General features: G+C 40.0%; 2 protein-coding genes across 2 annotated transcripts; both read right to left on the reverse strand.

The window, feature by feature from the left end:
- Positions 1–41: 41 nt before the first annotated feature.
- LOC110886431 (protein PHYTOCHROME-DEPENDENT LATE-FLOWERING) lies at positions 42–9,640 on the reverse strand. The gene is made up of 12 exons (XM_022134217.2): positions 9,398–9,640; positions 5,698–5,740; positions 5,523–5,587; positions 5,378–5,449; positions 5,039–5,119; positions 4,805–4,969; positions 4,619–4,717; positions 2,965–4,082; positions 2,608–2,828; positions 2,383–2,531; positions 1,790–1,828; positions 42–1,689 (listed from the first exon to the last, which is right to left on the reverse strand). The coding sequence occupies exons 1-12, from the start codon at positions 9,530–9,532 to the stop codon at positions 268–270; spliced, it is 3,609 nt and encodes a 1,202-aa protein (XP_021989909.1). The 5' UTR covers positions 9,533–9,640; the 3' UTR covers positions 42–267.
- Positions 9,641–12,701: 3,061 nt separating this feature from the next.
- On the reverse strand, positions 12,702–19,488 carry LOC110886430 (oligouridylate-binding protein 1B). The gene is made up of 12 exons (XM_022134216.2): positions 19,250–19,488; positions 17,539–17,600; positions 17,155–17,257; positions 16,941–17,017; positions 16,799–16,860; positions 16,088–16,175; positions 15,384–15,459; positions 15,250–15,280; positions 14,556–14,675; positions 13,987–14,072; positions 13,716–13,892; positions 12,702–13,209 (listed from the first exon to the last, which is right to left on the reverse strand). The coding sequence occupies exons 1-12, from the start codon at positions 19,361–19,363 to the stop codon at positions 12,922–12,924; spliced, it is 1,284 nt and encodes a 427-aa protein (XP_021989908.1). The 5' UTR covers positions 19,364–19,488; the 3' UTR covers positions 12,702–12,921.
- Between the last annotated feature and the right edge of the window lie 6,463 nt (positions 19,489–25,951).

The following is a 25,951-nucleotide window of genomic DNA, read 5'->3' on the forward strand; positions in this document are numbered from 1 at the left end:
TCTCTGATAACATAAACATTAGACCATATCCGAAATCAACATTAAGATCAACCAAAAGGTGCCATAAAGATTTAACACATAATCTACACTATATGTCGGATATCATAGAACATTGATACGCGAACATTAGACCTTATATTGTCCCAGGTTCAAGCATATATACATTTATCCTAAATAGTAAATACTACCCTCCATTAGACAAACTTGAGGAAAAAAAAAAAAAAAAAACATTAAAAAGCAAATCTGAAAAAGACAGTAGAATTAGGGCTAGCTACTCTTATTAACACCCTGCATATCCATTGGTGAATTAGTCATACTACTCACAGAACCCATAGTCTGTGAGCTCAATTGCGGGCTTGCAGGACAAAGAGCCTCTTGATTACCTGCACTCATTGGTGGTTGGATCGCACCGGAACTCAACTGCGGACTCATTGGGGTTCGCTGGCTCATTTGTTGAGGGCTAGCCTGCTGTTGTTGCTGTGGTAGTCCCATGGATGGCGAACCGACCTGCTGAGGTGGCGAGAGAACCGCCTGTAACGGGGATGTTGATTCTTGCTGCTGCTGCTGCTGCTGTTGCTGATGTGGCAACTGTTGCTGCTGTTGTTGCATATGCATCTGCTGCTGCTGATGTGGCAACTGCTGCTGTTGCTGTTGTTGCTGATTCATATACACATTCATGCCAGATATCAACTTCGGTGGAGCCATAGCCGTCCGTTGCATTGGATTCATCGTGTTAGTGGTAGCCCGGTTCATACCGGGACCCAGCATCGAATAATTACTTGACCCTGGAAGCACCTGCCGATTCGCACCGGGCATCCCAGTGATATTACCAGACTGCCCCTGAGCCCCACCCAGTATACTTCTGCTCTGTACCATTCTAAGCTTCGCCGTCATCATTTGAGCCTGAGCTGGCGTTATCATCCCCGATCTAAGCTGCTGACTTATCACATTACTAATATTTGAAGCCTGGTTGTTCATATTCATATTCATATTAATCGGGTTCTGACCCATATTATTCCCCATTCCCGTAAGCACACCCGTCATTGGCGGTGAAATTCCACGATTACCCCCCATCATATTCCCCATCCCTTGAAGCCCAACCATATTATTATTTCCCGTACTACCACCCATTCCAACATTCCCGAGCCCCATCATCATTTTCCGCTGCATTTGCGGCTGTTGCTGCTGCTGCTGTTGTTGCTGCTGTAACATTTGAAGTTGTAACGGTGAACTTTTATTCAACATATGACCCAACTGTTGCATGTTTGAATTCTGTCCCATAACATTCAACTGTGATAACGAATTTGACGCAAGCATCATAGCTGACGATCTTTGAATCTGTTGTTGCATCTGTTGATTTTGTTGGAACGACGGTTGCGACTCTGGTTGCAGCGGCCGTGCTGGCGGCAATAACCCGCTGCCCTGAGGGATCTGCAACGGTTGTGAATTTGCAGGAGGATGCATTCTTGCACCTGATGAATTTACCGATGCGTTATTATTATTTGTTCCACTGTCAGTCGGTTTTGCAATTTCATTAGATGTCTGGCCGGAAACCGTTTCTGGCATTTCGGTATTTGGAGATAAAACTCCAGATGTGTTATTGTTTTGTTGATCACCGGAAGATCGAACGGTATTGGTTGGTTTTGGTTGGAGATGATCGCCTTCAACATGATAACCTTCACGTGATATCTGCATAAACAGATTATAATATATTTCATTATTCCATACACATTGAAAGTGTAAAAGTATAATATTCTGAAATTAGTAAGTTCATTTTTTACGGGCGTACCAGTGTGCAAAACTGAGCTGCAAGCAAGTCTGCAACATGCTGTAACACCAAGTCGAGTCACAAGTCAGAAATACAGTAATTGTTAAATTTAGGTGTATATAAATAAATAAGAGTAAAATGCCGTTTTCGTCCCAGAGGTTTGGCCAGTTTTGCTACTTACGTCCTAATGTTTGTTTTTTTCGCATCTAGATCCAAAAGATTTGAAATCTTACCATTTTCATCCAACTCGCTAACTCCATCCACTTTTCTCCGTTAAGTCAAGGGTATTACCGTCTATTTTGTTAACTTAATGGGCAATTCGGTCTTTTTCACTTTATGTAAAAAGACCAAATACGCCTGAAAAAAAAAACGCAAATTGCCCTTTAAGTTAACAAAAAAGATGGAAATACCCCTGACTTTAACGGAGAAAAATGGATGGAATTAACGAGCTGGATGAAAATGGCAAGATTTCAAACCTTTTGGATCTAGATGCGGAAAAACAAACCTTTGGACGAAAGTCGCAAAACTGGCCAAACCTCAGGGACAAAAAAGGCATTTTACTCTTTCATAAATTTTATGTGAATGTAAATAAATAATAAATAAATAAACTCAACGGTATTTGGAAGTGTAGGAAGGCATTCTTCTGAAGCTAAGTAATCACAGTCATCTAATTCTCCATAGTGCATAGCAACAGTGCCGTCATCTCGTTTCTCTGACAATATCATTCTGGTTCTTACTTTTGGCACAACGGTGAACCCGTTTCCTGAAAGAAAAGTCGACGATAAATGATCGGGAAAAGCCATCATTCCCATAAACTAAAGTTTTTTTAGTATACAAACCTTGGAGCACACGTTCTGTCTGCACGAAATTCAAAACTCGGGTCTTGCAAACATTCATGCTCCCTCCGACAAGCGATTTAGACAGGGGCATTTTACAGTCTTCATCTTTAGGGTTTTCGGTATTGAGATCATTAAGAAGATGATGATTCAACTGTTGAGTAGAAAACGCCATATTCGTACTGTATTCGTCAACCTTATTCTTTTTCAAGTTTAACTGATACCTGCAATAAAATTTAAAAAAAAAAGTAAATAAATCAATCTAATTTCTAAATACTGCAGCTTAAGTTTTTTTCAAAAAAAAGGTAAATAAATCATTCTAATTTCTAAATACTGCAACTTAAGTTAATTTTCTTATACCTGACGGTCAACGCTTCGATTTTCGCAAATCTATCACGCATGCTTTTATCAGCCTCTTTTCCAACAAGAGGACTGGCGGCATTAAAGGGCCCGGGCCCACTAATGTTACCTACACTAGCAGGCGAACCGACCCCACTCATAGTAGCAGGGGTTTTCGGGAGAGAATTTGATCTCCTAGCTGCCGCTTGAGCGTTAGACGTCAACGATCCGGCCCCACCAGCTATCGAAACTGAGGTGACCGCTGACTTGTCCCTTTGAGATGATCCCATCGGCGCACCGTACTGTCCACCGTGGGACCCACTGGAAAATTCACCTGATTTTGACGACAACGGAGATTGAGGCAACGCCCCAGAAGATACACGTGGACTTTGTGCGGATTTTCTTCTTTGAAACTGTTCCTCTTTTCTTGAATTATCCATTGTGTTGTTGTTCCATGGAGTTGGCGGGAAATTGGATCGTGCGAACTGCTGAGTCAGCCTCTGTTGTTGCTGGATCCGTGGGTCAACATCTGAATCCACCATATGCATATTTCGATTTAACTCAGGGTCAACAGGCTCTTGTTTTAGATTGTATCTCATTCCGGATTGACCCATTGTAAACTGTTCCTGATTGAAGCTTCCGTCAAACGGATACTTTTGTATTCCCGCAGCATTATATGGTAACTGCATCCCTCTCCCAATCGATTGCTGATTCTGCTGATGCTGCATCAGTGAATTCAATCCGTCCATTTGTTGTTGACTTCCATCTTGAATTTGACCCATTGAATTTGACCTAGCTCTTTTACTCAAACCGGTCATAGGAGACAACGGACCATCTTGGTTTTCCCTCTTACCCATATTCGTATTCATACCGTCGGGATACGAATTCATCATGTCTTGCACAGGCCCCGGTCCATGATCCTGCATAACTCTAGTGTTTCCAGCCCCGGTTTGATATTTGGATTGATAAGCTACGTTTTGGGTAGTCAGATTCACAAGATCAGTCGGCTGCATCATCAGGCTTGAACTTGGGTTTTCCGAGACCCGGTCCATGCAAACTTTCTTCCCATGGACCGAATTGTCTGGTCCCGTCATCTGCCTCAACCTCTTCCGTCTAAGTTCCCGTATATTCAAGTTTAGCTGCAGCAAAGCAAAATTAGAAATTAAAAAAAAAAAAGTAAAATGTCATTTTCGTCCCTCAGGTGTGGTCAGTTTTGCGACTTTCGTCCAAAGGTTTGCTTTTCCGCATCTGGATCAAAAGGTTTGAAATTTTGCCATTTTTATCCGCCTCATTAACTCCATCCATTTTTCTCTGTTGAGACAAGGGTATTTCCGTCTTTTTTGTTAACTTAAAGGACAATTCAGTCTTTTTCAGGGGTATTCGGTCTTTTTACATAAAGTGAAAAAGACCGAATTGCCCTTTAAGTTAACAAAAAAAGATGAAAATACCCCTGACTTAGCGGAGAAAAATGGATGGAGTTAACATGCCAGATGAAAATGGCAAGATTTCAAACCTTTTGGATCCGGATGCGAAAAAACAAACCTTTGAACGAAAGTCGCAAAACTGACCAAACCTCAGGGATGAAAATGACAGTTTACTCTAGAAAAAATAAATAAATAAATAAAAAGAGATCAGCCACATCAACAAGATCATTAAGAAATTTAAAAAAACTTACATTTGTGCAAGTTGGGGGCCTGCAGAGTCGGTCAAGATTGGGAGTCGGGTCGATATCTAGCTTCGGATGTAGGGCTATCAAAATGCGGGCTTCTGCTTCCTACAGGCCCAAAAAAATCAAATGTCAGATTGTAGTATATTACTTTATTTCCATTTGATTATTACCATATTAAATAATGCTGCTCACCATCAAATCACCATAAGTCCAAGAACTATCGGAGATCAGAGGGATGTCCTTAACCACGTTCTCTAATGACATTTTAAGACGTATTTTGGTAGTAATAGGGGATGAAGAATCTGCAGAAGAACCGTTAACTCCGGGTTCAGAAGCACAATTTCTATAATCTCGCACCTGCAATATTGCCACGTCAGAAAGGATATATATGTCTTAATTTCGATTCTAATTAATGTGGTTACTTACCTCGCAAGCAACCGCTCCGTTAATATATTTGCATGGTATATCATCCAAGAAATCAGCAGGTAACAGGCCACGCTCAATAGCCTACAAGTACCAATAAAATAATAATTGAATATCTCTAACTGAGAATGATTTAGGAGGTTGTATCAAAAAATAGAATTTGGGTAATCTTTTAACCCGTTCGACCCATTCCCTTTTGGCTAAAACCTTTTTACTCATTTGACCCATTTGAGATACGTATAAATTAAAAAGAAAAATTAAACCCAACCCAAGTTAACCAATTCATAAGTAAATGGGTTGAAATTGTCAGCTCTAGATACAAGTATAAAGATTAACAATTACCAAGAATAGGCTCTCTGATGTCCGATCATATGGGTGCAAGAACTTTGGATCATCTTGTACGGCAATCCGATTCTGAAAGTGTGTACAAAGGAGTTAGTTGAAACTTGAAATGGAAGAAAAAAATTGACATGATGTTGTAACAAACCTCAGAAGGGTTTCCGATTGAATATCCATCAGGAAAGAGGTTTATGAAGAAAGAAATATCAGCATCTGACGAAAACAAAATTGAAAATATGAAGATAGCAATCCAAGAATCCAAACAGCCCCAAAAGGCATGCAGATGTGAGATGTATGAAAGTTAATGTTCTTTAGCAAGATACCTGATATTTCAGAATCATCTTTGCCATTCTCGGCAACATCAACCTACAGGATCAGATTACAATCATTACATTAAGAAAGTTGTATTAAACACATAGTTGTTATTTGTTAAAAGTGATCGTCTCTTGCGCCTAGGCGCATTTTCCAGGCGAGGCAAGCAACTGCGCTTTAATTCTGCAAGTGAAAGTTCAGCCGCAGATTCCGGCGAGTTTCTGGCCAAATTCTATAAATTCCAGCAAGATTCCGACCAGATTTCTACTTTTATCTAAGGAAAACTACTTTTCTACATTCATACACTAATACTTTAGAAATTTTGGTACTAATTAGATGATATTAAATGTTATATAATAGCATTTGTTTATTTTATTTGAAGAATAGTATTATTTTTCTAATACATAATATATTTTTAATTTTTTCATTGTGCGCTTTTTTTCTCAGGCCCTAGCTTTTTTTGCGCCTTGCGTCTAAGCAGCAAGTGAGGCCTACGCGCCTAGTGCCTTTGATAACTATGACTAAACACATTGTACCAACAAGTTAAAGAGTGTAACATCTTAATCTAACCATAAGCAAAGATCCTATCTTTCCAAAACCCTAATTTAAGTTGCCTCACAATTTTTTAAAAGTACATTACTACATACACTAGTAAACAAGCCAATTAAGGTAAAATTTAATTCTTAAAGACAATTTTCACGAAGTTTCAATAAATACCTAATTATTCTTATGTGTTCCCTATAAATCATCTGCAAATCTACACGATTTCCATCAAAAAGTTCCCGTAATCTTTAATTTTGTCAGAAAAATGTGTTCTAGGGTGGAATTAATTGGTTACAAACTACATTTGATTTGAGCAATTTATGCATCAGATTGACATAAGAATAAGATCCAACTTAGGATGAAGGGAGCTCCTTTTTAACAGCAGAACCAAAAAGGCAATGTGTCAAATTGCAGAAACGAACACTTGATTTAATCCATTTACCAACAATTATACAAGACGAAAGTGAAGGAGATCCTATCTTTCCATATCCCTAATTCAAGTGGCCTCACAACTATCTTTTAGAAGTACATGACTATATTCCTACACACACTAGTAAACAAGCCAATTGAGTTTACCTCACTTCTTAAAAGCAGCTTTCACTAAGTTTCTATAAATACTTCCGTTTCCCCTATAAATCATCTGCAAATCTACACAATATCCCTCAAAAAGTTCCCGTACATTAATTTTGTAAGAAATGTGGTGTCATGTCCTAGGGTGAAATCAATTGGTTACAAACTAGATTTGATCTGAGACATTGCCGAAACCAACACTAACAAGTAACAAGCCAATTGAGTTAATTTCACTAGGTTTCTGTAGATACCTAATTCTTTTGTGGTCTCTATAAATCATCTGCAAATATACACAATTTCCCTCAAAAAGTTCATAATCTTTAATTTTGTTAGATAAATGGAATGTCCTGTTCTAGGGTGATGGTTACAAACAAGATTTGGTTTAAGCAATATATAGATAAGATTAATATACGATCCAACTAGGGATGAAGAGAGCTCGTGAAAATGCATTGAATTGCAGAAACAAACACTTGATTCAACCCATTTACAAACAACTAGACAAGACGAAAGTGAAGGAGATCCTATCTTTCCAAAACCCTAATTCAAGTAGCCTCACAATTATTTTTCAATAGTACATTACTGCATACACTAGTAAACAAGCCAACTGAGTTCACCTCGCTTCTTAAAGACAATTTTCACTAAGTTACCGTAAATCATAGTTGCTAAAAAGCAATCGCCTCTTGCGCCTAGGCCCATTTTCCAGGCGAGGCAACAGCGCTTTAAGTCGACGTAATTGCGCTTTAATTCTTCAGGTGATGGTTCAGGCGCACATTCCGATGAGATTCCTAGACTTCGGAGAGTTTCCAGCCAAATTCTCTAAATTCCGGCAAGATTCCAACCAGATTTCTACTTTTATCTAAGAAAAACTATTTTTCTACACTAATACACTAATATTTTAGAACTCTTGGAACTAGATAGATGATATTAAATGTTATATCATAGCTTTTGTTTATTTTATTTGAAGAATAGTATTATGTATCGAACACATTATAGATTTTTATTTTTATTTTCATTGCCCACTTTTTTTCTCCGCCCCTTGCTTTTTTTTGCGCTTTGCGTCTAGGCCCCAGGCGAGGCGGTGAGGCCTATGTGCATTGAGTGCGCCTAGCACCTTTGATAACTATGCTGTAAATACCTAATTCTTCTGTGTTCCATAAAAAATCATCTGCACATCTACACGATTTTCCTCAGAAGGTCCCCCTAATCATTAAGGTAGTGTTTGGTATGCAGGAATGAGAGGTGGAATGGAATGAGTGATTACGAGGGAATGAAAAAAAGAGTGTTTGGTTGGTCAATGGAATGGAATCACCCATTCCAAAAGGCATTCCATTCCTTCAAAATCATTCCTTCCACCCCCCATGTTTTTTTTCCATTCCATCCCTCTTGCACCATTCATCAACAACACCACAACCCACGACCTTCGCCACAACCCACCACCACCACCACCCACCACCGACGCCATCGCCGCCACCCGCCACCACCTCACCTCGACAGCCACCGCCGCCGCCACCCACTCGCCACCGTTATCACCCACGGCTGCGACCAACCGCCAACGCCACTCGCCGCCACCACCCACCAGTCCACCACCATCGTCGACGCTACCACCACCGCCACCACCAACCGCTGCCGCCGCCACTAACCGCCACATTTGCTGCCACCCACCACCAACGGCCACCTTGTCGCCACCACCACTCGTCGTCACCGCCGCACCGCCACTCGCCGCCGTCACCGCCGCACCGCCACTCGCCGCCGCCACCACCACCACCACCCATTGCCGCCGCGGACACCCACCACCGCCACCTATAACCACCCACAATCACTACCACCGACCACCATCACCACTCACCGCTAATTTTATTACTCCGTTTTTCTTGCCTACCGAACAATACATAATAATAATTCATTTCATTCACATGGTAACCAAACAAGACATGGAATGGTAATGATCCATTGCATTCACTCATCCATTCCATTACCTCGTCCATTCCATTCCTTCGTTCATTCCATTACCCCATACCAAACAGACCCTAATTTTGTTGGATAAATGTGGTGTCCTGCCCTAGGGTGAAATCAACTGGTTACAAACTACATTTGATTCGAGCAACTTATGCATAAGATTCAACTTAGGATGAAGAGAACTCACTTTTAACAACAGAAACGAAGACGCAATGCGTCGAAGTTCGAACCACACAACACTCGATCTAATCCATTTATCAACAATTAGACAAGACAAAACTGAATAAGATCTAATCTTTCCAAAACCCTAATTCAAGTGGCCTCACATTTTTTTTTAAATTTCATCACCACACACACCAGTAAACAAGCCAACTGAGTTTACTTCACTTGTTAAACACAATTTTCATTAACTCTCATCAAATACCTAATAATTCTTCATATTCGCTATAAAATCATCTACAAATCTACACAATTTTGTTAGAAAAATGTGGTGTCATCATGTCCTAGGGTAAAATCAATTGATTACAAACTAGATTTGATCTGAGCAATTTATCCATCAGATTTAACAACAGGACGTCAATAAACACTCGAATAAATGAATTTAGGAAGAATTAGAAGAGACGAAAGAGAAGGAATAGGTACCGAGGGTTTGGTGGTGAGAGTTTCATCAGGAGGAGCGTGGACGTCGTCGTTGTTGTTTTGTGGAAGATCAGGTTTAGGTTTGGGGCGAAAACGAGTACCCTTCTTCGAGACCTTGAAGGAGACCCCCATTGTCATTCACTCTGAGAATCAATCTGATGGAGGAGTTTGAATTGCATATAACAGAACCAGTGTGTGGGATTGTGATTCTTGATTTTCGTTTACTTTTTACCCTAACTTTTAGTAAGCCCCGAATGTCACACTATTGACAACAACTATTATTAGAAAAGCTTGTAAAAACAAAAGATAATAAAACCGTACTAGTAGTGTCGTGAGTGGTGCAATCAGGGGATCTTTTTATATGTTTTGTCTTATATAGGGGGAGTCGTGTGCCCTCCATCGCTGCCTCGCCTAGTGGTTTGTGGCGGCGTACCACCGGCAGGACAGTTCTTTGTTGTACGGGGGCGTACATCACGCGTATTGCCCACTCGTTGGGGCTCGTTCCCCAGGAGGACCCACTGTTCACCGAGGGGCACGGTTGTGCCGACCAGGTTGACACGGCAGACGCCGATCGGCATGCACATCACGCGTGACTTCCCTGGGCTCGGCCTTTAGTTTATACAAGAGGACCACCAACTTTTTGTCCCCGCCGACCTCCCAGACGAGTTACCAGAGGAGCTACCCCCTGGTAGGTGGTGATGCCGACGACAATGACGATGACGCCGATGGTGACGACACTCACCCACCACCGCCACCGCAGCCGCAACCACAAGGGGTGCCTCGGTACCCCCACCCCGTTCTGTACGACCAGCTCCCACCAGCTGTGGCGCTTGCGTCACAGCAGATGGAGGGCCGACTGCAGGCGCGGATCGACGCCCATCATGCCCGTACTGATGCCCTTCTCATGTGGGCGATCGAGGGCAATATACAGGCGACTATCGAGAGTGGTCGAACCCATTGCCGATACCAACGTTGTCGCCTCGCCTTGGACAGGATTCGGGGCAAGCAGGCTCCATTCAGGATCCGGGGCCATCAGGAGCGTCAGGATGTGGATCCAGCGATTTAGGATTGTGGTACTTTTTTCGTATTTTGATTGTTTATGTGTTTTGAACGATGTCATGTATATATACAAACTTATTATAGTTAAATTTGCAGTTTCAGTTTATTTATATTTGTGATTGTTTATTTTAAATGTTTAGATTGGTTGCTTGGTTACGTATAATGTTATCACACGACGTGAATACTTCACCATAAAAAATAATACAAAATACAACTACGATACAACACGATACGATACAAGGATGATACAATATAATACGACACATCACGATAAAATATAACAAAGTTAAAAATGTGATACGATACGTTACGTCACGATACGCTATAACAGGTCACGATAAAATATAACAAAGTTAAAAATGTGATACGATACGTCACGATACGCTATAAACGTCACGATAAAATGTTAAAAAAGTTAAAAATGTGATACGCTACGCCACGATACGCTATAATACGATACATAACGATAAAATATAATAAAAATTATAAAACCCATTAAAACACCAATAACCAAACCCAACCCAACCCAACACATCAAAATTCAACCTCAAAAAAACCAGGACTACAATAGGGATCGTATAGGCCTATACGATCCGTATAAGCCAGCCACCAGACAAACGCTGACCCTGTCAGTCTGCCATGTCTAAAACTTTAACAAATACGGGTCGTATAGGCCTATACAATCCTTATTGGAACAGTCAAAGTGTGTAGATAGCTGGCCCGAATTTCCTATTAAAATTGGGAAGGAAAATATATAGGAGTGAGTTAGTATATACTTTTCAAGTCAATATGAAAACAAAAACTAAGGGGAAACTTTGATTCGATATATAACAAATGACAAAAAATAAATCGAAATGTTACCTGGTAATTACGTGCCCTAAAAACTGATAATCAAATCGTTGGATCAAAAGCCTTAAAAACCAATAATGAAATCGCTGGATCAAAAGCCCAAGTGAATAAATCTCGGATCGGTGGTGGCGACCCAGTGATGACTAATACCGGTGGTGGCAATGCAGCGATGCTGATGATTAGTTACGATCTGGTTTTCCAGCCGAGTTAAGATCCGCGCTTTTTCACATCTAGGTATATGAGAATTGGGCGGGAATTTTAGGTTGGAAGCGAAGTGAATGTGTGGGAGTTTTTATACCGGCACCAGCGCGGGAGACACTCCGTGTAATTGGACCGGAGTAAGGTATTCAAAACTGGGTTTGTTGAACCTGTTGATTTGGTTTAACAAGTGCATTTTATAATGGGCTATAGTATTAATTTATTTATTAGTTTATTACTAAAAAAAGATATGGTTAAATGACAATAATACCCTCTTAATTGAGTTTTTAGACAATATTAGTTGTAAAGATTATAGGATGTAACAAAACATGAACATAAAGGTTGTGTTTTGGCGATTTCATAACGAAAGATATGAAGTGCAAATTAAGTAAAACATAAAGTTTAGAGTAAATTACTTTTTGAGTTCCCGTGTTTTAGTGGTTTTAACCACTTGAGTCCAAAATCAAAAAGTTTAACGCCCTGAGTCCCTAGCCATTTATTTTATAACGTTTTGAGTCCAATTTTGTTCACTTTATAATGATTTGAGTCCAAAAAATTGGACTCAAAAGGTTAAAATTTGGACTCAAAAGGACTCAAATGGTTAAAGAAAATGCTTATAGGGACTCAGGTCGTTAAACTTTTTGCTTTTGGACTCAACTAGTTAAAACCACTAAAACACAGGGACTCAAAAAGTAATTTACTCTAAAGTTTAATTTGTACAATTTTGTCTGACATCTATGACATTTCTCACTCTATAATGACTTCTTACACTTCTTTTTTTAAACTTCTTTGTGCTATAACTCAACCTTACGTCCTTACCCCAGATTTAACATTAAAACACATTATAAAAGTTTAACATAAAGCACAACCTTCTTGGACGTTTGTCACTCTTTAGTGACTTCTTTCACTTCTTATTTCTAAACCCTTTTGTACTGTAACTCAACCTTACTCCAGAATAAAGCACAACCCTCATAGTAGAGGGTTTCAAGGCCAGTGGCTGACCCAGAAATTATTTGCTGAGGGTGCGGATGAGGCGTTCAATCATATTTTCAAGGGGTGCGGTCGGGTTTTTTTGCCTAAAAGATACACTAAAATTTTTTGTTAATGGGTGCGGAGCCCACCCACGACCGTGGGTAGGTCCGCCACTGTTCAAGGCAAGTCACTAATTGGCATTTGTAGCTATTGAATCTGGGACCAAACAAACCAACAAAGGCACTTGTTACAGGTACAAAAGCATGCATCTCCATCACTAGCAATTAACAGACATCATACCATATGTATCCATACCCATGGCAAGCATATAGAAGTAGAACAACATTGGGGTAAATAAAAAAAAACAAAGAGGAACATCATAAAGCCTCCTAGAAACCCGAAAAAAAGAAAAACACAAAACATCGCATACAATAACGCCACGTAATCACTCACTGATAATACATGAGTTGTTGGGCAGCAGCAACATTCTGGAAACCACCATCATAAATAGCCTGGCTCGCTCCAGCAGCACCCATACTCATACCGCCCATAGTTGCCGGTTTAAGAGGGTGCTGCCCTTGAGGGTGCATGAGCCCGTGGACCCCGACCATCTTGCTTAACGCGAATTGTCTCTCGTATGCCAACAAGTCGGCAGCTGACAGCATTGGTGCAGGCACAGGTGGCGGAAGCGGGTTTGAAGTTGTTCCTGGTGGAGTCGGCTTACTGCCCCAAGAGCACTGAATTGCATACAAAACAAATAAAAGAGTATTAAGTTTAGTTTACAAAAAGAGTAAAATGCCATTTTCGTCCAAAAGGTTTGTTTTCCCGCATCTGGATCCAAAGGTTTGAAATCTTGCCATTTTCGTCTAGCTCGTTAACTCCATCAAGTTTCTTCAGTTAGGTCAAGTCAGGGGTATTTCCGTCTTTTTTATTGACTTAAAGGGCAATTCGGTCTTTTTCATTTTATGTACAAGCATTTAGCATAATGTACAAGTATTCAAAAGACCGAATTGCCCTTTAACTTAACAAAAAGACGAAAATACCCCTGACTTAACGAAAAAATGGATGGATTTAACGAGCCGGATGCAAATGGCAAGATTTCAAACCTTTTGGATCCAGATGTAAAAAACAAACCTTTGGACGAAAGTCGCAACACTGGCCAAACCTCAAGGACGAAAATGGCATTTTACTCTTACAAAAATAAAACTAACAGATCAATAAACTATCAAACCAGCATCCTTACCTTAATTTGTTTACCGTAAAGAATGGATTGAGTGTTTCCCATTTGAATAGCCAAACCGGCCTCTGCGTGATTATTGTATCTCACAAAACCAAACCCTTTATCCGGCTGAACTCGTACTTCCTCAATTACTCCAGCACCAAGGGCATGAAAGTGGCGATGAAGCTCAAGCTGAGTAACCTGAAATTAAAATAAAATAATAATTCAATTTATACTTAAACTTGTTCTATTTAACTGATTATTTATGGGTTATAACAGGAATACGAGTTCTTACTTCTGGAGCAAGGTTACCAACATAAACAGTGGTAAACTGCGGGTTATTCTCCGGTGCGTCACCGTTAACAGGCTCCTTACTTTCCTCTGCAAAATAAAAAAATATTAAAACAAAAACGTAACACTCAAAAGTCAAAACTAAAGATTTTAGAATGAGTGAATTTCAAGGATTGTCCTTTATCTTTATACCCACTTTCAGGCGTTGTCCTTTATGTTTAAAATTGACGAGTTTTGTCCTTTATGTTTTCATATCATACACGTTTTGCCCTTTACGCCTAACCCAGTTAGTTCTTTCAGTTAAATTTGGTCATATGCTTTGAGCTGTAAATCTGTCGTTAAACTTACCTTTGAATTGACAAAAATGCCCTCATGTGCAAAGCACATGACCAAATTTATCTGAAAAAACTAACTGGGTTAGGCCTAAAGGACAAAACGTGTATGATATGAAAACATAAAGGACAAAACTCGTCAATTTTGAACATAAAGGACAGCGCCTGAAAATTGTTATAAAGATAAAGGACAATTCTTGAAATTCACTCTTTTAGAATTATTATTACTTCTGCTCCGTACCTGAAGACCCGTTTGTTAGCTCCACCACGCTTTTAGAATCTGAAGCCTGTTTTTCATCGCTGGTACCAGCACCTTTTGTAGCCCAATTGCACCGTATCTGCCTACTGCCAAGCCACTTCCCTGAAAAGACAAGAACAAATGGTGAGAGAATAGTACGCATAGATATCCACAAATGAAATAAATGAACTCAAACACTAATCTAATATACTCTCGAACATTTGAAAAAGAGTAAAACGCCATTTTCGTCCTTAAGGTTTGGCCATATTTGTGACTTTCATCCACAAGTTTGTTTTTCCGCATTTGGATCAAAAAGGTTTGAATTTTTGCCATTTTCATCCGGCTCGTTAACTCCAATCCATTTTTCTCCGTTAAGTCAGAAGTATTTCCGTCTTTTCTGCTAACTTAAAGAGCAATTCGGTCTTTTAACACTTTATGTAAAAAGACCGAATACCCCTGAAAAAACCAAATTGCCCTTTAAGTTAACAAAGAGGACGGGAATACCCCTGACTTGACGGAGAAAAATGGATGGAGTTAACAAGCCGGATGAAAATGGCAAAAAATCAAATCTTTGGAATCCAGATGCGGAAAAACAAATCTTTGGACGAAAGTTGCAAAACTGGCCAAACCTCGGGCACGAAAATGGTATTTTACTCTTTGAAAAACAAATGAATAAAAAGCGTTACGAAAGTCTTACCGGTTAAGTCATTTATAGCACTTTGAGCATCCTGAACATATGAATCAACAAGGTCAGGTTCTAACTAAATAGACGAAAAGTATGCACAAATATAGTAATAATTTAATCCTCTTGGTCGGATACAAACTATAAACCTGTTGGGTGCGGAAAGAAACAAAGCCAAAACCTCGTGAACGGCCAGTTTTCTGATCCCACATAACCCTTGCATCCCTATGATAAACCAATAGACATGAAAAGAATTATATTGTTGTGTGTGAGGCTGTGTATCGTAGGGCTGCAAACGAACCGAACGAATAAGAAACAAGACCTTGTTCGTGTCCGTTTGTTAAAAAGAAATATGTGTTCACGAACCGTTCATGAACACTTACCGAACGAGATTTTGTGTTCGTGTTTGTTCGTTAAGGAAATGAACGTGTTTGTGTTCGTTTGTTAATTTTAGGAAACGAACGCAAACGAACGTTCATGAACACAAATGAAAACAAACAAGCGTTCACGAACAGAATATATAATACACTGATACTTATCAAATATTTTATTTGTCGGAATTTTGAAGTATATATATAAAATACAAAAGCAAAAAAACACTAATGAACTATCGAACATAAACGAACAAATTACCGGATGTTCACAAACATAAATAAACGAAACCGGCCTTTGTTCATGTCCGTTCTTTATTAAACGAACGAACACAAACTTCCCGCATGTTCGTTCATTTATTAAACGAACAAACACAAACGAACTTCCCGCCGAACAGTTCACGAATTGTTCGTTGAATGTTCGGTTCGTTTGCAGCCCCATGTATGTGTGTGAGATAAGGGAGGGTGAGAGATGTACTCACGAACAACTAGGATAAACCGAAAAGCATGCATACAGCATAGCATCGGTGACCTCAGGGCTAAGATCACCGACAAATATGTTGTAGTGACCTGCAAATCAAAAGTATAAATGCCATGAGATCGAATTAATATAACAATAGTAACACCTGATGATAGTTACACAACCAAACAAACTATAAGCACCACATAAAACCTAAGGAGGGCAATTCTTGACATGACCCGAAACCCGAACCGAACCCAACACGAAAAAAAAAGGTTTGGGTTGACTAACACGACCCGTTTAAAAGACGCATCGGGTTCGGGTTAACCCCTATTAAAAACAGGCCGGTTTCGGGTTGAGGCGTATAAAAACGGGTTGACCCGTTAACCCATTTAACTATTTAGAGAAAAAAAAAACTTTTATATTTTTGTTTTTGTTTTTTCCGTTTCTATTTTATATTGTTGGTCGTAATAATGTTAGTTTTGGCACACTATTATTTACTTATAACACTCACATTCACCATTAGAAATGTTATAGATGACCCGCTTATAAATCAACATGTATGACTCATTACAGGTTAAACGGGTCGTGTTCGTGTTGACAAGAATTTATATGTGTGCAGGTTAGGGTTGAAATCTTTGACACGAATGATAATATGGGTCAGGTTCGGGTTGCACATTTCAACCCGCCAACCCATCAACCTGACACAATTGACACCCCTAATAAAACCTACCTGATGTATCCTCCCTCTGCCCACTGGCATATGCCCAGTTGACTTTAATAGGTTGACCAAACCTGAAAAAGCATTGATAAGAAGTGGTGACATAAGATAGGAGAGGAGCAAATAGCTCTGGTAAAATTGTAAAAACACTTACAAATGCCTCCCATTTAGAGATAATATAGCAAGTGCAGCGGATCTACGATCAAAGTAGTGAATGAATCCATAAGACGACTGCACAGATGATAAACAAAAAGATATATAACTGTGTAATAACTCAACATATGGCACGGTGCCATCTTTGAAATAGATAATGCGCAAAGATGATCAAAACTTTTCACTTTTCAATCTAGTTTTAAACATATGGACACCTTCTCTTTTCTTATGAGTTTGCAGCCTTCAACAGGACCAGTACTTGCAAAAACCTCTTGAAGAAGTGGTTCCGTCACTTGTATATGAATGTTCCCCACGTACCTGCAATTTCTCAAAATAAAAGAATTAGAAGTTTTCAAAAGAAAAAAAATTTAGCTACAAAATACTACCTAGTTTCCCATACACATAAAACATATAGTCATCCTACATTTGACACGTTGCATATCACAACTATAAACCTCAGTACTCTGTGTGTGTGTGTGTGTTGGAAGAGGAGAAGATCAAAATTTAAAGATAATAGCAAATTAAAAAAAACACATAGTTGGTTACCAGGGACATATGAAAAGAAAAAAAAAGTGAAAAATCATCGGCAAACCACTCACACACTGCGGCATGTATTTGGATCAAACCCAGGAGGCAGATTTCCGCTTGGGATTGGCTCAATCTGCAAAATAAAAAAGTGAAAAAGAGAAAAAAACCAAAAAAAAAAAAAAAGCAAGCTGAAGAGTAAAAAAAAAAGCTAAACCCCCCAACTAACTAAACAATGGGTAAAAGGGCCAAGTCAAAGCGTATTGAATACTAAACTACACAGTACACACCAGCCACCAAAGAAGCACACTAACAAAAAAAAAAAGAAAGAAACGTCCACACGGTTCCCCTAAGTATAAGTAAATCAATGCAAGACGACAAAACTAACTTTAGATCAAAGAACTTGCTGCATCGCTGCACTCACTATAAGTTCTGACTACCTCAATTCCTTACAAACATTTCACAGTTTTTATTGTTCTAAAGCAGCATTCATTTTGATTTAATCTGCACTCATTGTGAGTTTGTGACTAAGTATTAAATAAAAGAAACTACTAAGACACAACAAAAATAAAACGCTTTTGTTGTCTAGAGTACTTTTTTGAAACCATACCTAAGGGGATGATTGATGTGTGGACTTCTCTAAAGATCTAACAATAGCAATGCAATTATAAAAACCTCACAAGGGTAATTCATCAATAGAAAGAACCGATCCAGATGCTTAAGAGCCAAGAGTAAACTAAAAACCTTGCCCTTGCCATATTGGAATGATCAAAAAAGAATTTTGGGAAGGAAGGAATCTCATGGTAGATACTTATATGGTGAACAAAATAGAACTTGCATATTAACCAACCATATGCCTTATGTGCAAAAAGAATGCTCACAACCATAACCAGAACAAACTTCCCAGTACCACATTTCCCACAACCAAATGTCCAAACAAAGAATGCTCATAACCAGACCCCCAATCGCTGAAAAGCAATATAACTATAGATGAAAAAAGCCACATGCAACAAAGCAAAAAAAAAACACACAGACCACCATTATGACGCACCCAAAGAAGGTGTCGTGAACAGGGTATTTACCTAATATCCTACGAGACAAACCACTAAACTGTGTATATGATCACATAAAAACCATTAAAGCCTCTCATCATCTCCATAAAAAGAGGAAGCATTGCACAACAGCTAATACAGTAATACCCTTAGGCCTTATCCAATGCGTTAAGGATCAAAGTGAGAAAAAACATTCCAGGGATTAAAAAACCAATAGTTTCAAACGCATACGATATATGCAAAGAAAAAAAGATTGAGCGAAAAAAAAAAAACATTATTCGGTCAGAACTCGACGAATACCAGCAAAGCCAAACATAAAGCTACCAGTTGACTTTATAAAAATCATATCAGATCATAAAAGTTACAAACTTTTGATGATCCTAACCTTTTATAAAAGTGTACATGACCAAACATATAATTAACAGATTATTACAAGCATTATAATGTTAGTTTAAACCAGTAACAAAATTCAAAACAAATCTTGCATTTAGCACAAAATGAAAAAAAAAAAACAAAATTAACTCAAATTGATCATCCATAACGTTACATTTCACATACAAAACAAAAAAAATATCTAACTTAACAACGAATTACAGGCACAACGGTCATAACTCATATTCTCATAATCCAACGATCAATCACAAAACCAAATCCCTAAGCTCAAAAACAACAACATTAAGACGAAAAAAAACATTATGGCGAACATGAAACATAACAAATTAGGCGTGCGAACCTGTGGAGGTGCTAAGAGGCCAGGATGATAGAGCGATTGCTGTTGAAGGAGAGCTTGCTGCATCAAAGCTTGTTGTTGTTGAAGCTTCAGCCTTTGATGCTGTTGATTTTGCATTCTGGTTTGTTTATTGAGGATATGATGGTTTGAAGATTGAATTGTGTGTGGAATTTGGGGGTTAGGGTTTCGATATACTACTTGAATAATAATAATATAAGATCGAGAGAACAAGCACCCTTGGGAAATAAAATGACGGGAAAGAGAGAGTACCAAAATAGCAAGATATTTTTAGCTAAATAACATTATTGGTACTTGAACTTTTGTAAAATGGAGGTTTTTGTCCTCTAGCTTTTTTTAGTTCGCCTTGATATTTTTTCTCCAACTATTCTTACATGCTTATTCTATTCTAACATCCCTAAAATCTTATTCACACACACTTTTTCTTTTTATACACGTCCGTTTTCACTATCTCCCTCTATATATATCTATTAGGGATGGGACCGGTATAGTACCGGTACCGAATTTAAACAAGACTGGGTATCAAATATATAGGTACGAGTACTGGTACGAGTACTTTCAGTACGGTACCCGCTTTGATATCATTTTGTTTTTATTTAATTTTTGAGTACTTGTACGGGTGCTAAATAAGTAAAATTGACATAGGTACCAATATAGTACTAGTACCAAATAGGTACAATTGGTACGAGTACCAATACGATACGGGTACCATATAGGTAAAATCAATACGAGTACTATAAATACCATAATACGAAATAAAACATAATAAAAAAAAACTTTTAAATGTCTACACAAAATTCGGTACCAGTACCCGTTTTTACCCATACCCATACCAATACCGAAAGTACCGAATACCAAAATCAATAAAAATGGGTACTGATAAATGTACCAAATACCTAAAATCGGTACGAGTACGGTACGGGTATGAAGAAACACTGAACTAATTACGAGACTAATTAGTTGGGTTTATGTTTCTACCATAATGGCTAAACTTCTAATGATTTATCTGAGCTCCGTCTTGGACGTCTAATTCAAAACATAACACCGTTACTCGTTAAGAGGGGAATATGGGGGTTTCCCTCTTAACCGGGCTCCAGCGTGAGAATAAGCGACTGCTTTGGGAGGATAATTAAGTATTAAGAGTGAGAGTAGAGGGAATGGAATGTTTAACCTGTGGAGTGAGGTCTCTATTTATAGCCGGAGAGGTGTAAGAGGATGTGGGCTGATGGGCCTTGGGCCGATAAGCGACAACATAGCGGATATGCTCTTTGTCTCACTGGTGTCGACCGTTAGTGGCTTCTAGAAGTTCTCCGGCGCTGGCGTGCTCTGATTGGAGCCAAGTGTCACTTGTCGGCCTTGTTGTCCTTCTGCCATCAGCAGACAAGTGGAGATCGTGGGACAGATGTCTCTGTCCTCTGATTGGTGCCACGTAGGCGTCCTTGAGTACTTCTCGTTTTCTGTACGTTAGACGATCGTGGCGCACGATTGAACAGAGCCTGCTGGATGTTCATTGGCTCCTTTTTCCTGCCATTTGTACCTTCTGTACCTTCCTATCCTGGTCTTGCGCGGCAACCTTTTTGTGGGTTGCGCGGGTATACAGGTAGTGAAGACTTTTATCAGGCTCTTAAGTGTTGGAAATGCAGTTCTTTTCTGACTGGGCCTCGCGCCTCTTCATGGCGTCTAGCGGTACTCGTGCTAGGTTGTCCAGTAAGAAAATTGTTGAATAAGGAGTATGGCTGCGCGCAGCCTTGATGAAGGATTGCGCGGCTTTTTTGGGGCCATACCCCTTCAAGTCCCCCCAGTCCAGTGCTGCACCATGCGCAAGGCAAAATGGTTGGAGCTCTGGACTTAGAAAAGAAAAAGTGCAGAAAATGCTTGCTTTAGTTTGTTAGGCGCGCGTGCAAGCGCTTGTTAGTTGCTACGGCGCGACTACAACTCTGCAAAGTTGATGCTGCTTTGTTTTTAAGTTGATGGCGCGCGGATGTCTTGGGTAACCAAGCCATCCAGCGCGTCCCTGAGTATCTTCTTTGCTAAGTTTCTTGAAATTTGAGCGGCAAATTCCTCAAGATTTGAATTCTGACGGTTTGGTGAGATAAGTCTCTGATTGTGACGCTTGAGTTGACTCCTGGCACGGATGTCATCATGCCGTTTATGACGGTTCCACTTTTCGTCAGGAGAGTGAGGCCCACGCGCGCGTGGTAACCGTCACCCCTGCTTTTACGCCTTACGCGGCATCCTCTCGTTGGCCAGATGAGCGGCGAATGCGGCACGTTTACCCATCGCATTAAATGCGATGGGTATATATACTCGATGAGGTGAGAAGGATTCATTCATCTTATGCTGTTTGTACTCGTTACTCTCTAACCGTCTTCATCCAATCTTCAAATCTTCAAACCTTTGTAGCAGTTCTTCAAGTTCTTCATATCTAAGCTTCCTGAATATTCGACGACTCTCCAAGAACACCTATGGCTGAAGAACATGTTGAAGACAATCCCGGAGAGGAGGGGCCTGTCCCAGTTCTCCGGTGGGATTTAGGTTTGTTCGAGCAAATCGTACGAAGCTTCCGGTTTCCACCGGAATGGGATGCAAGATATCCTGGCCAGAACTAAACGGCCGCCGATGCGCCGCCGGGCTACATTACTTTATTTGAAGATTTCTCCCTCCAGGGGAATTTCCGGCTGCCGGCGACGAACTTTATGGGAAGTATTCTGCATTTTTACAATTTTCATATTTCTCAGATGACCCCTCCTGGGATGGTTAGGGTTCGACATTTCGAGTTCCTATGTCGAGCCCATGGATCGAACCTACCGTCGAGAAGTTCCGAGCATTTTATCAGCTCATCAGGAATATGGGCTTCTTCTCTTTTGCTAGCCATAGAGCTGCGAGGAAAATATTGTTGAATCCACCGAAGAGCTTCCATGATTGGAAACCTAAATTTTTCTTCATTCGTGAGGAGGTGCTCCCGATCGCCATGCCTTTCCGGGACTGGACTGAACCGATATTGAAAGAAGATCTTCCTATTCCCAAACATGAAAGGTGGTATCAGCAGCTTACTCCAACCCCTAACCGGGTATTTGGAGAAAATGTCCTCGTTGTTGCGCGCATGAGTGACCGATGGTTGCCTGACAGCGAGGAGGTTCCCATCTTGAAGATTAACGATCAAGGTTAGTAGTTTCCTTGTTTTCCTTGATTTCATGCTTCATCGCCTTATTTTATTTATACGATTTGATGTGTAGAGGCGCACTTGTATCAAGCCGCTTTCTCTACCTTTGTGGGTCTATGGGCGTGCGCCCACTCCGGGATGGGGAGGAGTACTGGTACGAGCAAATAAGGGGTAACTTCATGTACCCAGCTGTTGATGCCTTCGCCGAGCCGCCCACTGCAACTGAAGGTGCGCATATACCAAATCCTCGACCCTTGCGCTCCGTGACTTCTGCTGGGAAAGAGATTGTCTATCTTTCCAGCGAGGAGTCCGTGGGATCGTCAAATGGAGAGCTAAGCCCATGGTCTCAAATCTTTGCAGGTGTGTTGCGCAATTTGGGAATAGACCCTGTGTTACGCCCTAACACGTTTGACCTTAAAAATGACGCAGCGGAAAAAGAACTTTAAAATTTCTTTTCTTATTAACGACACTGCCTTCACGAAGGTTCCAAATTCTAAAAACGTTAAACGTTCTACAAAAGAATTCGCAACATTCATACTAAAATTTAGATTTTCTAGACATTATATACTTCAACTATGTGACCGATCTATCCGTATAATCTTGCTTTTGACTCGATTACGTCCGCTTCACTTCCTTAGCAGCAGAAGAAGAAGTCCGTGTAGTACCTGTGGGCATCACATACAACTTAGCCATTAGTCGATGACAACATCATATAACATTAATCTCAAATATTAAAGTTTGAATAACGTTCGATAATGTAACTTGATCCATTCGAATAACCCTTCTCCTTCTCTTGTTCCGGATTCGGCTTAAATTTCATAAGAATCCGATGTACTCATTCCTGCATTACATACCGACCTCAAACGCATAATTAGTAATGTTAAAGTTCTGACATATCAATTCATGCATACATACGTACTTACATACAAACACACATACACATCTGCATACATACACACCTTCCTATATTTCTACGTACATGCATACGCTTATTCATACCTGTATACATACATATATACACCTTCACATACGCACCTACATCCCTACATACACATTCAAGATCTTACATATCACTACATGCACATATATTAATTACATGGGACCTAAGCTTAGGTTTATAGCCCAAAAACATTCAAGGTACGATCAAAACAATGATTGGGAGATCCACCGTAGTCCACGGTTAACATACCGAAACCTACGTTCCAAAAATTGACTTAAATAACAAATTTCAGTATTTTGGACATGGGAAGGGCGTCGGCGACGGCCCTAGGGGGCGTCGGCGACGACCCTTGGATTTACACGTAGCCTAAACTCCCCGTAGACAGCGAAATAAGGCGTCGGAGAAAACTGGTTTTGCATGAGGCGTCGGCGACGGCCCTAAGGGGCGTCGGCGACGGCCTCTCAAAAGCTGATTTTCCTGCTGTGTTGTTTTTATCGTTCGAACACACTAAAATTCGCATAACTTTTGAACCGTTGTTTAACCTCCCGTTTCTTCCTACATGCTTGTAAATTCACATTCTATCATATTAACTTAAAATCCCACCTCCGGATTAAGGAAATTCTTAACTCACGAGCATTCGACATGTTATCATTTTCTAACTATTTGACCCGTTCGTGCATTTATCAACATAATCTGTTTATTTGACCTCAATCTCATATGAACTTTAATAATTTCATTGGTACCTATCATAAAAGATTAAATTCTCGGACGTCTTGCATCCTCTTAACCCATTTTCGCTCAAAGGCTTATTTTGACCCGTTAAGGGTATTCGCGCATTAATTGGTCTATGACTAACCAACCCATCATCCCCACATTCATACTTGTCCAAAACATTACGCTAATCGAATAACTTGTTTCTAAACTACTTTTAAGATCGTTCACCCCAAAATACCCATCGGGGGCATTTTGGTCAACTTTAATCCCATCAATTACGACGAAAGACTTTAACACATATTTGACCTCAAACATCATGTTTAATTAATCAAAACACTTTATTACTTACTTGAACTAAGAAGTGATTACGAAAATCACTTACCTTATGCATCCGTGCTCATATCCGTTTTCTTGCCACTTCTTGACCCGTTAGCCTTCCGTGCTTGATTCCGTCTCGACATGATTCCTATACTTCCATGTCATCGAAATCACATTCATATTAGCATACGCAATTGTACATGTTAATGATGTGTGTAAAATGCAACATATAAAACACATCAATTAAGGCATAAAACTAACCCTTTTTAAGTACTAATGTTGGAAAAAGAGTGTTTTTGTCTTCCTTTTGTATTTTCAGGATGAAATGAGCTCAAAATCACAAAAGAAGCAAAAAGACCACTAATTCTACCATAAATACAAGAAAAGGAACAAAAGTAAACTGCCCGGACCCTCAACGGCACCTCCCAAGACAAAGAGAAGAGAACAGAGTCTGAACACGCCCCGTGTCCAGTGAACACGGGGGCGTGCCCAGGAAGCAGCAGAAAAGACAAACCAAGAAGCTTCCATTGCTCACCACGGGGCCGTGCCCAGCGAGCACGGGGGCGTGTTGAAAGTACAGCAGGCGCATTAATTGTAATTCGCAATTACAATTAATGAAGAGAGAGAATGTCAGACGGGCACGGGGCCGTGTCCAGCGGACACGGGGCCGTGTCCAGCGTTCTGTTCAGCCTATAAATAGAGGAGCTTGGTTTCATTCTCTCTCATCCCTTGGCACACCACCTCTCTCACACTTCATCCACCACCCATCACCACCATAACACCATCATCCACCACCATCATCCATTGTCCATCGTAGAGTGTGTGAGTCGTCTCGGGATCCAAGATTGATCGTAAGAGTTCTTGACAATCAAGGCCATGTTTGCCTAAGTCTCTTACATCACTTGGTGAAGACAAGTGTTTAGTATAATACTTTTTATTTTTAATCTTTTGCACTTTTTATTTGGTTTTGTATTAATGACTTTAATAACTAGTTACTTATGTTGAAGATGATCTTTCCTTATCGTTTGTCCGTGGTGTCTTGGCGTTATTTTACTGTCTATATAAAATAAAAGATTTTCACCATTCATATCTCCACGGTCTATATGGAGGTATGTTGGCTACCTGGTCGGGGGTTAAGGGAACGGTTTGGTAAGGGTCTTGCCCTTGTTCAGCGTTTAGAGGTCCTGCTTGGGACCTGGGTCAAATTTAGTAGGATCTCCTTCAATGCCCATAGGTATTGGATGGCGGGGATCCAAACTCTTTGACCCCCTCATAAGCTAACTACTATTAATACTTTAACCCGACTATTTAGGACTGTATCCCTGCTGACTCAGACTACTTAGCCGAGGGTAACGTCACCGCCAAAAGCGGGGCCTACCATAATTTGCATTAATAACTTAATTCATTATCTTTCAATAATCCGACCCTTTAGGATTGTATCCTTGCTGACTCAAACTACTGGGTTGAGGGTAACGTCGCCTTCAAAAGAGGGGCCTACTACAATAACTAAGATAATCTCTTAAACAAGTGCAAAAGTGCGAAAATAATCAAA

Source organism: Helianthus annuus, chromosome 10, assembly GCF_002127325.2.
Source record: "Helianthus annuus cultivar XRQ/B chromosome 10, HanXRQr2.0-SUNRISE, whole genome shotgun sequence".
Classification (NCBI taxonomy): Eukaryota; Viridiplantae; Streptophyta; class Magnoliopsida; order Asterales; family Asteraceae; genus Helianthus; species Helianthus annuus.